Here is a 13,828-nt window from a genome sequence, read left to right as displayed (position 1 = left end):
CACTTTCAAACTATGCTCTGGAACAAGTCATTTCCACCTAGAATCCACCTTCATGTTTTCTCATCTATCCGCTGGAGATTGAGAAGTTTTAGGGAGGTTTGGATGAGACATGGACCACATATGGGCAGACTTTAGCTCCAGAGACTTAGTCCAATTATTCTGGAGCCTGAGACACAGAGAGGCCAGGAAGGTGGCAATGAGCCATGACCCAAATGCAGCGTCTCCACCTGCTTGAACTACTCATCGCCTCTGCCTGAACTACTCCACTAACTATCTCCAACCTCGTGTGCCTCTTCTCCTCAACCCATTCCCATAGAAGCCCACATGATCTTTTAAAATTATAAGTTAGATCACGTGAGTCCCCTTTTCAAAACAGAGAATTAAGAACACTTAAAATTCAGTCTCAAATTCCTTACCATCACTTACTGTTATTTGTTTGTTTGTTTGTTTTGTTTTGTTTTGAGATCAAGTCTCGCTCTGTCACCCAGGCTGGAGTGCAGTGGCACAATCTTGGCTGACTGCAATCTCTGCCTCCCAGGTTCAAGCGATTCTCCTGGCTCAGCCTCCTGAGTAGCTGGGACTACAGGTGCCTGCCACCATGCAGGCTAATTTAGGTTTTTTTTTTTTGTTTTTTTTTTTTTTTTTTTTTGAGACGGAGTCTTCGCTCTGTCACCCAGGCTGGAGTGCAGTGGCATGATCTTGGCTCGCTGCAAGCTCCACCTCCCGGGTTCACGCCATTCTCCTGCCTCAGCCTCCCAAGTAGCTGGGACTACAGGCGACCACCACCACGCCCGGCTAATTATTTTTTGTGTATTTTTTAGTAGAGACGGGGGTTCACCATGTTAGCCAGGATGGTCTCGATCTCCTGACCTCATGATCCGCCCACCTCGGCCTCCCAAAGTGCTGAGATTACAGGTGTGAGCCACCACGCCCAGCCTAATTTTTGTATTTTTAGTAGAGACGGGGTTTCACCATATTGGCCAGGCTTGTCTCGAACTCTTGACCTTGTGATCCACCTGCCTCGACCTCCCGAAGTGCTGGGATTACAGGCGTCAGCCATCGCGCCCAGCCCATGTACTGCTTTGCAGGGAGTTTTGAGTTTGAAGGTGCATAAGAATCACCAGGAAGGTGTGTTAAAACACAGATTCTGGGGCCCCATCCCCAGAGTTCCTGATTTGGCAAATCTATGATGGTACCTCATCATTTGCATTTCTAGCAAGTCCCCAGATGACACTGATGCTGCTGGTCTGGGACCACACTTTGAGAACCACTGCTCTGCTGCTCCTCCTGGCTTTTTCCCCTGGCCTCACTCGACACCAAGGTTTTGCCTGCTGCAGGCCTTTTCCTTTTGGATGCGATCTGCCTCCAGATCTTTTTTTTTTTTTTTTTTTTTTTTGACATGGAGTCTCACTCTATCTTCCAGGCTGGAGTGCAATGGCGCAACCTCAGCTCACTGCAACCTCCACCTCCCAGATTCAAATTTTCCTTGTCTCAGCCTCCCAAGTAGTTGGGATTACAAGCACCCCCCAGCTGGGCCCGGCTAATTTTTGTATTTTTTAGTAGAGCCAGGGTTTCGCCATGTTGACCAGGCTGGTCTTGAACTCCTGACCTCAGGTGATCCGCCCGCCTCAGCCTCCCAAAGCGTTTGAATTACCGGCATGACCCACTATGCTCAGCCAGCTCAAATGTCACCTCAGAGATAATTTTCCCTGACCAAATGTCAAATTGAAGTTCTCCTCTCTCAGCCACGTTCAAGCACATCATATTCCGTTTTTTTGTTTTTGTTTTTGAGACAGGGTCTCACTCTGTCACCCAGGCTGGTGTGCAGTGACATAACACAGTTCACTGCAGCCTCAGCCTCCTGGGCTTCAGCAATCCTCCTGCCTTAGCCTCCCGAGTAGCTGGGACTATAGGCGCACACCACCACGCTCAGCTAGGTTTTGTGTGTGTGTGTGTGTGTGTATTTGTTGTAGAGATGAGGTTTCTTCATGTTGCCCAGGCTGGTCTAGAATTCCTAAGCTCAAGCGATCTTCCCTTCTTGGCCTCCCAAAATGCTGGGGTTACGCCACTGAACCTGGCCCCTATGTTACTTCTTCATAGCCCATCCTGCGATCTGAAATGACCAAGTCCATTTATTTATTTACTAATTTATTATTCACCCATGCTCCACCCAATCTGGAATGTAATATAAATACTTTTGTGTTATTTGCATGGTGTGTGCCCTGGGATTGGGAACACTGTAAGTGTTCAAGAAGTAGTCAAGAAAGAATGAATGAATGGGCCAGGCACGGTGGCTCACGCCTGTAATCCCAGCATTTTAGGGAGCCGAGGCGGGTGGATCACTTGAGGTCGGGAGTTTGAGACCACCCTGGCCAACATGATAAAACCCCATCTCTACTAAAAATACAAATATTAGCTAGGCATGATGGCGCATGCCTGTAAGCCCAGCTACTCGGGAGGCTGAGGCACGAGAATTGCTTGAACTGGAGGCCAGAGGTTGCATTGAGCCGAGATCATACCACTGCCCTCCAGCCTGGGCGACAGAAAGAGACACTGTCTTAAAAATAAATAAATAAATAAATAAATAAACAAACAAACAATGACAGACTAAGGGGAGGGGCAGTGATAGCAAGAAAAAGAAAGCCTATTTGGGGACTTGCAAGGAGACAGACAGAGGACAGCCGGGGCACAGACTTCAGTGTCCTTTTCCTTCTCCTACTGACCCCACCTGCTTATGAAGCCAGCCTCGGATGTGCACGGGAAGGTTGGGATCCCTCCTGAGCGCATTGCCTCTCTTCCCAAAGGCGTGGACCTTGTTTACTGCCCGGGTGGGCTTCTGAGGAGAGAAGGGGACAGAAGTGAACAGGGAGAGCCTAGGATGGTCCTGGGAGGGGATGAGGGTGGACACAGGCAACCGTAGGCTCTCGCTTGGCTGCCCTGAGAAATGGGTCAAGGACCAGCCGGGCGTGGTGCCTCACATCTGTAATCCCAGCACTTTCGGAGGTTGAGACGGGCGGATCACGAGGTCAGGAGATCGAGACCATCCTGGCTAACACGGTGAAACCCCGTCTCTACTAAAAATACAAAAAATTAGCCGGGCGTGGTGGCGGGTGCCTGTAGTCCCAGTTACTCGGGAGGCTGAGGCAGAAGAATGGCATGAACCCGGGAGGTGGGGCTTGCAGTGAGCCAAGATCGCGCCACTGCACTCCAGCCTGGGAGACAGAGCGAGACTCCGTCTCAAAAAAAAAAAAAGAAAGAAAGAAAAGGGTCAAGGTGGGGGCTGAAATTGGAGATCAGAATTGGGAGGTGTTCTTATTGCAGAGTTAAGAGACTCTTTTTTTTTTTGACAGGCTGTTTGGAGTGCAGTGGCCTAAACACTGCAGCCTTTACCTCCTGGACTCAGGTGATCCTCCAGCCTCAGCCTCCCATGTAGCTGGGACCACAGGCATGTCCCACCATGCCCAGCTAATTTTCTTACTTTTTGTAGGGGGCGGGGGTCTCACTTTGTTGCCCAGGCTGGGAGAGACTTTTTTTTTTTCTTTTGAGACAGAGTCTCGCTCTGTCCCCCAGGCTGGAGTGCAGTGGTACCATCTTGGCTCACTGCAACCCCTGCCTCTCGGGTTCAAGTGATTCTCCTGCCTCAGCCTCCCAAGTAGCTGAGATTGCAGGCACGTGCCACCACGCCTGGCTAATTTTTGTATTTTTAGCAGAGACGCGGTTTCGCCATGTCAGTCAGGCTGGTCTTGAACTCCTGACCTCAGGTGATCCACCCGCCTCAGCCTCTTAAAGTGCTGGGATTATAGGCGTGAGCCACTGTGCCGGGCCGAGACTCTTTTTTTGATGGGCGGAGGGAGGTGTTCAGAGGCAAGGAAGAGGCTGTAGGGAAGCAATTTGGGGATCAAGGGCCCACTGCCAAGAAGCAGATGCCCTTGGCCACCAGAGCCAGAGCTGTAGTAGGTCCTTTGGGATCTGAACTGGGACTGTGGGCTGGGAGGTCCCCATAATCAGGGTCTGAGTCTCCAGTGAATCAAAGGATGCCCTTGTGCCCTGCGGTCACACCCCTTAGCAACCAAGTCCAAGGAGAGGAAGCCTCAAATCCCTCCATCCTGCCCGGATGGAGCCTCATCTCCTGATGCCCACAGATATCTCAGGCATCCTTAGCCAGGTCCCGACAATATGCCCTTCCTTGGAAGCGGTGGTACTGACCAAGGCTGAGATCAGATCTCTGGGCTCTGAACTTGAGAAACAATATGTGTGGAATGGCAGGAGGAAAAAGAAATGAGTGTCTCCCTAAGCTTTTGGCTGGGATGCCGATTTGGGATGCAAGTATCTGGAGGCCCCTTGGGTCTTATTGTCAGAGAAGGGTCTCTCCTTATAGGATTTCATTAGTGGGTAGATTGGATGGCGAGAGATAGGACAGCAAGTTCTGGCACTAATCAAGAGCAGCCACTACTTCTCAGAACTCGAGGGGCCTCATGGCTGGGGAGCGGCTTTATCTTAGCAACCAGGGTCAAGGGAGGTTGTTACTCTGGTTTAGAATTAGGAAAATACAAAGGGTGGGGACAGAGCTGGGAGTGCCTCTGAATTCCTAGCTGCGGCTGGTAGGCAATTTGGGACCTTACTATGTCTGGCAGACCCCGTTGCTAAGGATCTTTGTCCTTAACAACCAGAGTCCTTGGGGAAACAGAAGGATGGGCGGCCCAGAGCCCCACCTTCCTCCCCATCCCCACCAGGAAGCTCAAACCTTGGGGCTCAGGCTGCTGAGCGAGGAGATGGTGGAGGCGCTGCTGGCCAGGCTCAGGTTGCTGCGAGGTCGGCTCCCCTCCATCAAGGGCTGGGGGAGAGAAAGAAAGGGGCTGTGTCTCTGCAGTGACGGGTGCAAGACAGAGATGGGGTCAGGGGCTTGGAGGTCGGAGGAGGCTGCAGAGAAAGAGCCTGTTGTTTCGGGACTGGGGGGCTGGGGGAGGCCATGGCCCGTGACCACATACCAAGAGTGGTGCCAAGAGAGGTAGGCGGCCCTGGCAGCTGCGGGAGGGGGCAGCTGTCTGCAGCCCGGGCCAGAGAATAGGGGCTTCTTTATTCCTGCCCACTGCACTCAGGCCAGGAATTTGACCCTCTCTGTGCTTAGGGACCCCCCATTCCCTGCCTCCTTCCGGCTGCCCCAGGCTACCTGTCTCCCGCCCTCCCACACGCACCCCCAAACCACCCCTGCCAACTCCCCAAGCCAAGCCCTGCGGCACCAGGAATGTGAACCCAGAGAGCCCCTCCCAGCCCAGCCAGGGAACTTACCCAGCTCTGGGGTCCCAATGACAGGGGGCAAGAGGACGGTGTGGGTGCTGCGGCACCCAGGCAGTCTCCCGCCTCCTTTGTCTCTTAGCTGCTGTCTCTCATAGTTCTCAATCTCTCTCCTCACCTGCTCACTCACACTTTTTGTCTCTTTGTCTCCCGTCTCTTACGGTCTCTCTCTCTCTCTCTCTCTCTCTTCTTTTTACACTACCTCTCTCCCCACTCTCACTTTCTGTGTCTCCCTCTGATCTCTGTCTCTTCCAGTCTCTCTCTCACTCATTCTCTCCCTCTCTCTCTCTCTCCAATCTTTCTGTTTCTGTCCAAATCTTTTATTGTCAGACTCACAGGGTCTCTTCCTTAAGTCTCTATCTCATTCTCTCTCTCTCTCTCTCTCTCTCTCTGTCTCATCTGTCAGTCATCCCCTGTGTCCTCTTTCCTTCACACTCAGTCTCTTCCTCTTTCTCTCTCTGTCTCTGCCGTTTCCTCCCTTTTCTCTTTCCGATTTCCCTTCTCACTTTCTCCCTTCCTCCCTCTCCCAGTTTCTCTTTCCTCTCTGCTGGTCTTTCCCTGCCTCCGCCAGCCGCCCACGCTGCTGTTCTCCCCTCCCAATCCCGGCTGTCCCCGCCCCTTCTGGCCTCCCCACTACAGCCTGACCTCTGGCTCAGCTGCCCCCATAGCTGAAGGGAGGGGCTTGGGCCCCCAATTCCCGGGTCCCCTAAGGACCAAGGTTGGGACTTTTCAGTGTTTGGAGAGTTGGACTTGAGGCCTGCACTCCAGGGCCCCCGTGGGTTTGCTGCTGTGGTTGGGGGCCTGGGCCACTGGTGTCCTAAACGGAGGAGGCTTGTGTCTTGCAAGGGGTGGGGACTCAGACTTCCAAAGCCCTGGAGGGAATGGGTTAGGGATCCAGACTCCTGGGTGCCCGAGAAGGTCTGAGCTAGGAGTCAGGACTCCTGAGTCGTGAAAGAGCTGGGGGTCTGGAAACATGGCTGTGCTTGGAAGGGGCCAGGGATGGTTTGTCCAGGTCCCCTAGGGAGAAAAGGGGATGGTCCCAGTAGGGCAGGGTGAAATGGAGAGTTCCAAACCTCCACCTCAGATCCAGGTGAGAATTCTCTTCTAGACTGAGGACAACTCCCTCAGGAGAGAGACATGATTCCTTGGTATATTTTGAGGAACAAGATTATGCATCCGTAGGTAGGGGAGGAGAGCTGGGGGCTGGAACTGTCACCCAGGGCCTGGAACTTGTAGCAGAAGCGCCCCCACCCGCACGAAGAGTGCCACCCAGGCAGAATCGTGGCTTGTGGAGGCAGAGCTATTGCCTAAGTCTGAAGCAGATGACACCCAGGAGTGGAGCCTCGTGCCTGGGACCGGAAAGGAATCCGAGCTTTTGGTTTAACTGCCATTCACCATGCACCTGTTGAGCACCTACTGTGTGCAGGCACTGTCTGTTGCAGCCACTGAGAAGAAAGCAGTGAGCCCTGGCTGGGTGCAATCACTCACGCCTGTAATCCCAGCACTTTGGGAGGCCAAGGCAGGAGGATCGCTTGAGACGAGGAGTTCAAGACCAGCCTGGGCATCATAGCGAGACCCTGTCTCTATTTAGAAAAAGAATTTGTTTTTTTTTTTTGAGGCGGTGTTTTGCTCTGTCGCCAGGCTGGAGTGCAGTGGCGTGATCTCGGCTCACTGCAACCTCTGCCTCCCGGGTTCAAGCGATTCTCCTGACTCAGCCTCCTGAGTAGCTGGAACTACAGGCGCATGCCACCGCACCCGGCCTAAATTAATTATTATTATTTTTTTTTTTGAGACAGAGTCTCGCTCTGTCGCCCAGGCTGGAGTACAGTAGCACGATCTCAGCTCACTGCAAGCTCTGCCTCCCAGGTTCACGCCATTCTCCTGCCTCAGCCTCCCAAGTAGCTGGGACTACAGGTGCCCACCACCACGCCCGGCTAATTTATTTTGTATTTTTAGTAGAGACGGGGTTTCACCGTGTTAGCCAGGATGGTCTTGATCTCCTGACCTCGTGATCCACCTGCCTCGGCCTCCCAAAGTGCTAGGATTACAGGCGTGAGCCACCGCGCTCAGCCTAATTACTTTTTTTCGAAAAGCATTGAGCCCAGCAAAGTGCTTGATCTCATAGTGCTTACATCCTCATTCTCATTTGCAAGGAATCTGGACCCTGCTGTGACTATCTTGGTCAAGTGGCTTCATTTCCAAGTCTGTTTCCCCATCTGTGAAATGGGAACAACGACACCCTCGCACTCGGGGAGGAAACCAACCACATGTGAAAATAGGAGACTCTAGCCGGGCGTGGTGGCGAGCTCCTGTACTCCCAACTACTCGGGAGGCTGAGGCAGGAGAATTGCTTCAGCCTGGGAGGTGGAGGTTGCAGTGGGCCAAGATCGCACCATTGCACTCCAGCCTGGGTGACAGAGTGAGACACCATCTCAAAAAGAAAAAGAAAAAAGAAAGAAAAGAAAAAAAAAGAAAATGGGAGACTCTAGGCTGGGGCCTGTGGGCTAAATTGGGGTAGGAGGCCGGGCACAGTGGATCTCGCCTGTAATTCCAGCACTTTGGGAAGCCAAGGCGGGCAGATCACCTGAGGTCAGGAGTTCAAGACCAGCCTGGTCGGCCGGGTGCGGTGGCTCACACCTGTAATCCCAGCACTTTGGGAGGCCGAGGCAGGCGGATTACGAGGTCAGGAGATCGAGACCATCCTGGCTAACATGGTGAAACCCCGTCTCTACTAAAAATACAAAAAAAATTAGCCGGGCGTGGTGGTGGGCGCCTGTAGTCCCAGCTACTCGGGAGGCTGAGGCAGGAGAATGGCGAGAACCAGGGAGGAGGAGCTTGCAGTGAGCCGAGATCGTGCCACTGCACTCCAGCCTGGGCGACAGAGCGAGACTCCGTCTCAAAAAAAAAAAAAAAAAAAGAAAGACCTGCCTGGTCAACATGGCGAAGCACTGTCTCTACTAAAAATACAAAAATTACCCAGGCATTGTGGCACATGCCTGTAATCCCAGCTACTCCAGAGGCTCAGGCAGGAGAATCGCTGGAACCCAGGAGGTGGAGGTTGCAGTGAACCGAGATGGCGCCACTGAACTCCAGCCTGGGCGACAGAGTGAGACGCCTACTCAAAAAATAAATAGGCTGGGTGCAGTAGCTCACGCCTATAATCCTAACACTTTGGGAAGCCGAGGCAGGCAGATTGCCTGAGCTCAGGAGTTCGAGAACAGCCTGGGCAACATGGCGAAACACTGTCTCTACTAAAAACACAAAAAATTAGCTGAGTGTGGTAGTGCGTGCCTGTAATCCCAGCTATTCAGAGGCTGAAGAGGGAGAATCGCTTGAACCCGGAAGATGGAGGTTGCAGTGAGCCGAGATCACGCCATTGCACTCCAGCCTCGGTGACAGAGAGAGACTCCATCTCAAAAAAAAATAAAAAAATAAAAAATAATAATAACAAATAAATAAATAGGCCTGGAGTGGTGGCTCACGCCTGTAATCCCAGCACTTTGGGAGGCCAAGGCAGGCAGAACATCTGAGGTCAGGAGTTCGAGACCAGCCTAGCAAACATGGTGAAATCCCGCCTCGGAAAAATAAATAATGAATAAATAAATAAATAAATAGGCCGGGCGCGGTGACTCACGCCTGTAATCCCAGCACTTTGGGAGGCCAAGGCGGGAGGATCCCCTGACGTCGGGAGTTCCAGACCAGCCTGACCAACATGGAGAAACTACGTCTCTACTAAAAAAATACAAAATTAGCCGGGCGTGGCGGCACATGCCTGCAATCCCAGATACTCGGGATGCTGAGGCAGGAGAATCGCTTGAACCCCGGAGGCGGAGGTTGCGGTGAGCCGAGATCGCCCCTTTGCATTCCAGCCTGAGCAACAAGAGCAAACCTCCGCCTCAAAATAACTAACTAAATAAATAAATAAATTGGGGTGGGAAGGCATTGGCCCTGAGCTGAGAGAGAACTGGCTCGCTGCTGAAGCAGGGCCACGCATTTGATTGACAGTTCGCTTGTTGGAGGGACGTGGTCACGCTCGGAAACTCCGCCGTGACGTTGCAAAAGCTGGAATCTCCGCGAGAAGTCCTGTCTTACTTCCACTTCCCACCCTTCGGGTTGCGGTCTCGAAACCCCGCCTCTCTTCGTGACGTCAGCACGCCGGGCGCGGTAGGCTATAAAAGCCTAGTGGCCATTGTGTGCGCTGCTCTTATCGGTTCCCATCCTAGTTGTTGATCTTATGCAAGACGCTGCACGACCCCGCGCCCGCTTGTCGCCACTGCACTTGAGGCAGCCGGAGATACTCTGAGTTACCCGGAGCCCGACGCCTGAGGGTGAGATGAACGCGCTGGCCTCCCTAACCGTCCGGACCTGTGATCGCTTCTGGCAGACCGAGCCGGCGCTCCTGCCCCCGGGGTGACGCGCAGCCCCCAGCCGGTGAGTAAGGGGTCGGAACGCCTGGGTCCCCACGGGGCTGGGGACCCGGATTTAGAAAGGAGAAGGGGTTGGGAGCCTGGAGTCCTGAGCCTGAGGGAGGAGGGATCTGGAAGCCAGATTCTTGGGTCCCCCGTGAAGGAATCATCTGCCAAGTTGGGGGTCGGGTCAGAATGTTTCAGTCTGCGAGGGAGGAGGGTGTGAGGGTTTGATTTGTCAATCTTCAGCAGAATGAGAGAGCTAGGGACTATGACTTTGTCGCCAAGGGAAGCAAGTAAAGACTTTTGTTCTTGGTTCTTGGGACTGGGACTTCTGCGTCTGAAGAAAGAGAGGGCTGGGGGCTTGGACCCTTGGATCTAAGGCAGAACTAGGGGCTCAGACTCCTGGCTATTGAGAGATAAGAACAGAGCCAAGGGACAGAGATGGGCGTGGCTGAGATCAGAAAGGAATTTGGGACTGTCGCGTTGCTATTTACAATAGTTGTGTTACTATTTCCGTTGCTATGACTCATAGTCATGCCCAGATGCCATCCTCTAAATGGCCCCTAAACTTTATTTTTTTCTCCCCCTTTTCCAGCCCAGACACATGGCCCCAGGCCAAGCACCCCATCAGGCTACCCCGTGGAGGGATGCCCACCCTTTCTTCCTCCTGTCCCCAGTGATGGGCCTCCTCAGCCGGGCCTGGAGCCGCCTGAGGGGCCTGGGACCTCTAGAGCCCTGGCTGGTGGAAGCAGTAAAAGGAGCAGCTCTGGTAGAAGCTGGCCTGGAGGGAGAAGCTAGGACTCCTCTGGCAATCCCCCATACCCCTTGGGGCAGATGCCCTGAAGAGGAGGCTGAAGACAGTGGAGGCCCTGGAGAGGACAGAGAAACACTGGGGCTGAAAACCAGCAGTTCCCTTCCTGAAGCCTGGGGACTTTTGGATGATGATGATGACATGTATAGTGAGCGAGAGGCAACCAGTGTCCCTAGAGGGCAGGGAAGTCAATTTGCAGATGGCCAGTGTGCTCCCCTGTCTCCCAGCCTTCTGATAAGGACACTGCAAGGTTCTGATAAGAACCCAGGGGAGGAGAAAGCCGAGGAAGAGGGAGTTGCTGAAGAGGAGGGAGTTAACAAGTTCTCTTATCCACCATCACACCGGGAGTCTTGTCCAGCAGTGGAGGAGGAGGACGATGAAGAAGCTGTAAAGAAAGAAGCTCGCAGAACCTCTACTTCTGCCTTGTCTCCAGGATCCAAGCCCAGCACTTGGGTGTCTTGCCCAGGGGAGGAAGAGAATCAAGCCACGGAGGATAAAAGAACAGAAAGAAGTAAAGGAGCCAGGAAGACCTCCGTGTCCCCCCCATCTTCAGGCTCCGACCCCAGGTCCTGGGAGTATCGTTCAGGAGAGGCGTCCGAGGAGAAGGAGGAAAAGGCAAACGAAGAAACTGGGAAAGGAGAAGCTGCCCCAGGGCTGCAGTCCTCAGCCCCAGCCCAGAGGCCCCAGCTCAAGTCCTGGTGGTGCCAACCCAGTGATGAAGAGGAGGGTGAGGTCAAGGCTTTGGGGGCAGCTGAGAAGGATGGAGAAGCTGAGTGTCCTCCCTGCATCCCCCCACCAAGTGCCTTCCTGAAGGCCTGGGTGTATTGGCCAGGAGAGGACACAGAGGAAGAGGAAGATGAGGAAGAAGATGAGGACAGTGACTCTGGATCAGATGAGGAAGAGGGAGAAGCTGAGGCTTCCTCTTCCACTCCTGCTACAGGTGTCTTCTTGAAGTCCTGGGTCTATCAGCCGGGAGAGGACACAGAGGAGGAGGAAGATGAGGACAGTGATACAGGATCAGCTGAGGATGAAAGAGAAGCTGAGATTTCCACTTCCACACCCCTTGCAAGTGCTTTCTTGAAGGCCTGGGTCTATCAGCCAGGAGAGGACACAGAGGAGGAGGAAGATGAGGACACTGATACAGGATCAGCCGAGGATGAAAGAGAAGCTGAGACTTCTGCTTCCACACCCCCTGCAAGTGCTTTCTTGAAGGCCTGGGTGTATCGGCCAGGAGAGGACACGGAGGAGGAGGAAGATGAGGATGTGGATAGTGAGGATAAGGAAGATGATTCAGAAGCAGCCTTGGGAGAAGCTGAGTCAGACCCACATCCCTCCCACCCGGACCAGAGTGCCCACTTCAGGGGCTGGGTATATCGACCTGGAAAAGAGACAGAGGAAGAGGAAGCTGCTGAGGACTGGGGAGAAGCTGAGCCCTGCACCTTCCAAGTCGCCATCTATGTACCTGGAGAGAAGCCACCGCCTCCCTGGGCTCCTCCTAGGCTGCCCCTCCGACTGCAAAGGCGGCTCAAGCGCCCAGAAACCCCTACTCATGATCCGGACCCTGAGACTCCCCTAAAGGCCAGAAAGGTAGGTGCTGAGAGCCCAGATTCTATTTTTTTTTTTTTAATTGAGTTGGAATCTTGGGCTGTCACCCAGGCTGGAGTGCAGCGGCGCGATCTTGGCTCACTGCCAACTCCTGCCGCCGAAGTTCAGGCGATTCTCGTCCCTCAGCCTCCTCCGGAGTATCTGGGATTACAGGCGCATGACACCAAGCCCAGCTAATTTTTTTTGTATTTTTAGTAGAGATGGGGGTTTTGCCATGTTTGCCAGGCTGGTCTCGAACTCCTGACATCACGTGATCCACCCATGTCAGCCTCCCAAAGTGCTGGGATTACAGGCGTGAGCTACCACGTCTGGCTGACAGCCCAGATTCTTGAGTCTTAGAGAGGAAGGGGGCTGGGGGCCGAGACTTCTGGGTCCCTGTATGTTGCAGAGGGTTGCATGTCATCTCCATGGAGAAGGCTGTGCACGCTGTCACGCAATCCCTTGTAAGAGGCCAGGCCCCTGGGGGAGGAGGGAGCAGCTGTGGCTCACAGCAGCCCCAGGAAACCACATCTTCCTTCAGTGAGTCAGATGGAGAATGACAGTGACAGGCAAGTGACTAGCCAGATAGAAAGCATTTTTGTGTAATAACTAATTTTTGTTTGCTTCTCTCTCTCTCTTCCCCGCCCTCCCCATCCGGATTCCCGTGGCTGTGTGCATCTCCTGCCTGTGTCCCCATGTCTGCCCGCAGGTGCACTTCTCCGAGAAGGTCACTGTCCATTTCCTGGCTGTCTGGGCAGGGCCGGCCCAGGCCGCCCGCCAGGGCCCCTGGGAGCAGCTTGCTCGGGATCGCAGCCGCTTCGCACGCCGCATCGCCCAGGCCCAGGAGGAGCTGAGCCCCTGCCTCACCCCTGCTGCCCGGGCCAGAGCCTGGGCACGCCTCAGGAACCCACCTTTAGCCCCCATCCCTGCCCTCACCCAGACCTTGCCTTCCTCCTCTGTCCCTTCGTCCCCAGTCCAGACCACGCCCTTGAGTCAAGCTGTGGCCACACCTTCCCGCTCGTCTGCTGCTGCAGCGGCTGCCCTGGACCTCAGTGGGAGGCGTGGCTAAGACCAACTGGTTTGCCTATAATTTATTAACTATTTTTTCTAAGTGTGAGTTTATATAAGGAATAAAGCCTTTTGATTTGTAGCGAGCAGCGTCTGTATGTGTGTCAGAAACTGACAGCATTCTACTTACAGGTCCCTGAGGGAGCTGGGAAGAGAATAGCATAAAACAAAGCACTTCAATGGCAGATAAACTGCTTTTCCTCAAATTTGCTACCACTCATCCTGAGGCTTCTTTTGAACCTAACAGCGCAGGGACCAGCCCCACAGGGTCGGTGGGCTTCTCCCTGTGTGCGGCGACGAGAGAGTGTAGAAATAAAGACACAAGACAGAGATAAAAGAAAAGACAGGTGGGCCCGGGGGACCACTACCACCAATGCGCGGAGACCAGCAGTGGCCCCGAATGCCTGGCTGCGCTGATATTTATTGGATACAGAGCAAAAGGGGCAGGGTAAGGAGTGTGAGTCATCTCCAGTGATTGATAAGGTCACATGAGTCACGTTTCCACCAGACAGGGGGCCCCTCCCTGTTTGGCAGCCCAGGTGGAGAGAGAGAGGAGACAGCTTATGCCATTATTTCTGCATTTCAGAGACTTTTAGTACTTTTACTAATTTTGCTACTGCTATCTAGAGGGTGGAGCCAGGTGTACAGAGTGGAACAGGAA

At 53.6% G+C, this 13,828-nt stretch overlaps 2 protein-coding genes across 9 annotated transcripts in view; one reads left to right on the top strand and one right to left on the bottom strand.

Annotated features, from left to right (window-relative positions):
* The window catches only part of PLEKHA4 (pleckstrin homology domain containing A4), a 31,006-nt gene extending 25,084 nt beyond the window's left edge, over positions 1–5,922 (bottom strand). For 5 of the 8 annotated variants that reach the window (XM_055370052.2, XM_031004616.3, XM_063701539.1 and 2 more), the window contains exons 1-3: positions 5,290–5,886; positions 4,745–4,834; positions 2,729–2,836 (exon numbers count right to left, since the gene is read on the bottom strand). In XM_055370052.2, coding sequence (XP_055226027.1) covers positions 2,729–2,836; positions 4,745–4,828 — 192 coding nt within the window. In that variant the 5' untranslated portion in view covers positions 4,829–4,834; positions 5,290–5,886. Of the gene's footprint in view, positions 1–2,728; positions 2,837–4,744; positions 4,835–5,289 lie in introns of those variants that run through there. The other 3 variants (XM_031004615.3, XM_055370054.2, XM_063701541.1) reach the window with 3 other exon arrangements.
* Positions 5,923–8,986: 3,064 nt separating this feature from the next.
* Positions 8,987–13,249, top strand: PPP1R15A (protein phosphatase 1 regulatory subunit 15A). The gene is made up of 3 exons (XM_004061107.5): positions 8,987–9,726; positions 10,300–12,102; positions 12,809–13,249. Exons 2-3 carry the CDS (start codon positions 10,309–10,311, stop codon positions 13,166–13,168), a joined length of 2,154 nt encoding a protein of 717 aa, XP_004061155.4. The 5' UTR covers positions 8,987–9,726; positions 10,300–10,308; the 3' UTR covers positions 13,169–13,249.
* The last annotated feature ends 579 nt before the right edge of the window (positions 13,250–13,828 follow it).

This window comes from Gorilla gorilla, chromosome 20 (genome assembly GCF_029281585.2).
Source record: "Gorilla gorilla gorilla isolate KB3781 chromosome 20, NHGRI_mGorGor1-v2.1_pri, whole genome shotgun sequence".
Taxonomy (NCBI): Eukaryota; Metazoa; Chordata; class Mammalia; order Primates; family Hominidae; genus Gorilla; species Gorilla gorilla.
Note: the sequence above shows the minus strand (reverse complement) of the source record. Positions and strands in the feature narration are given on the sequence as shown.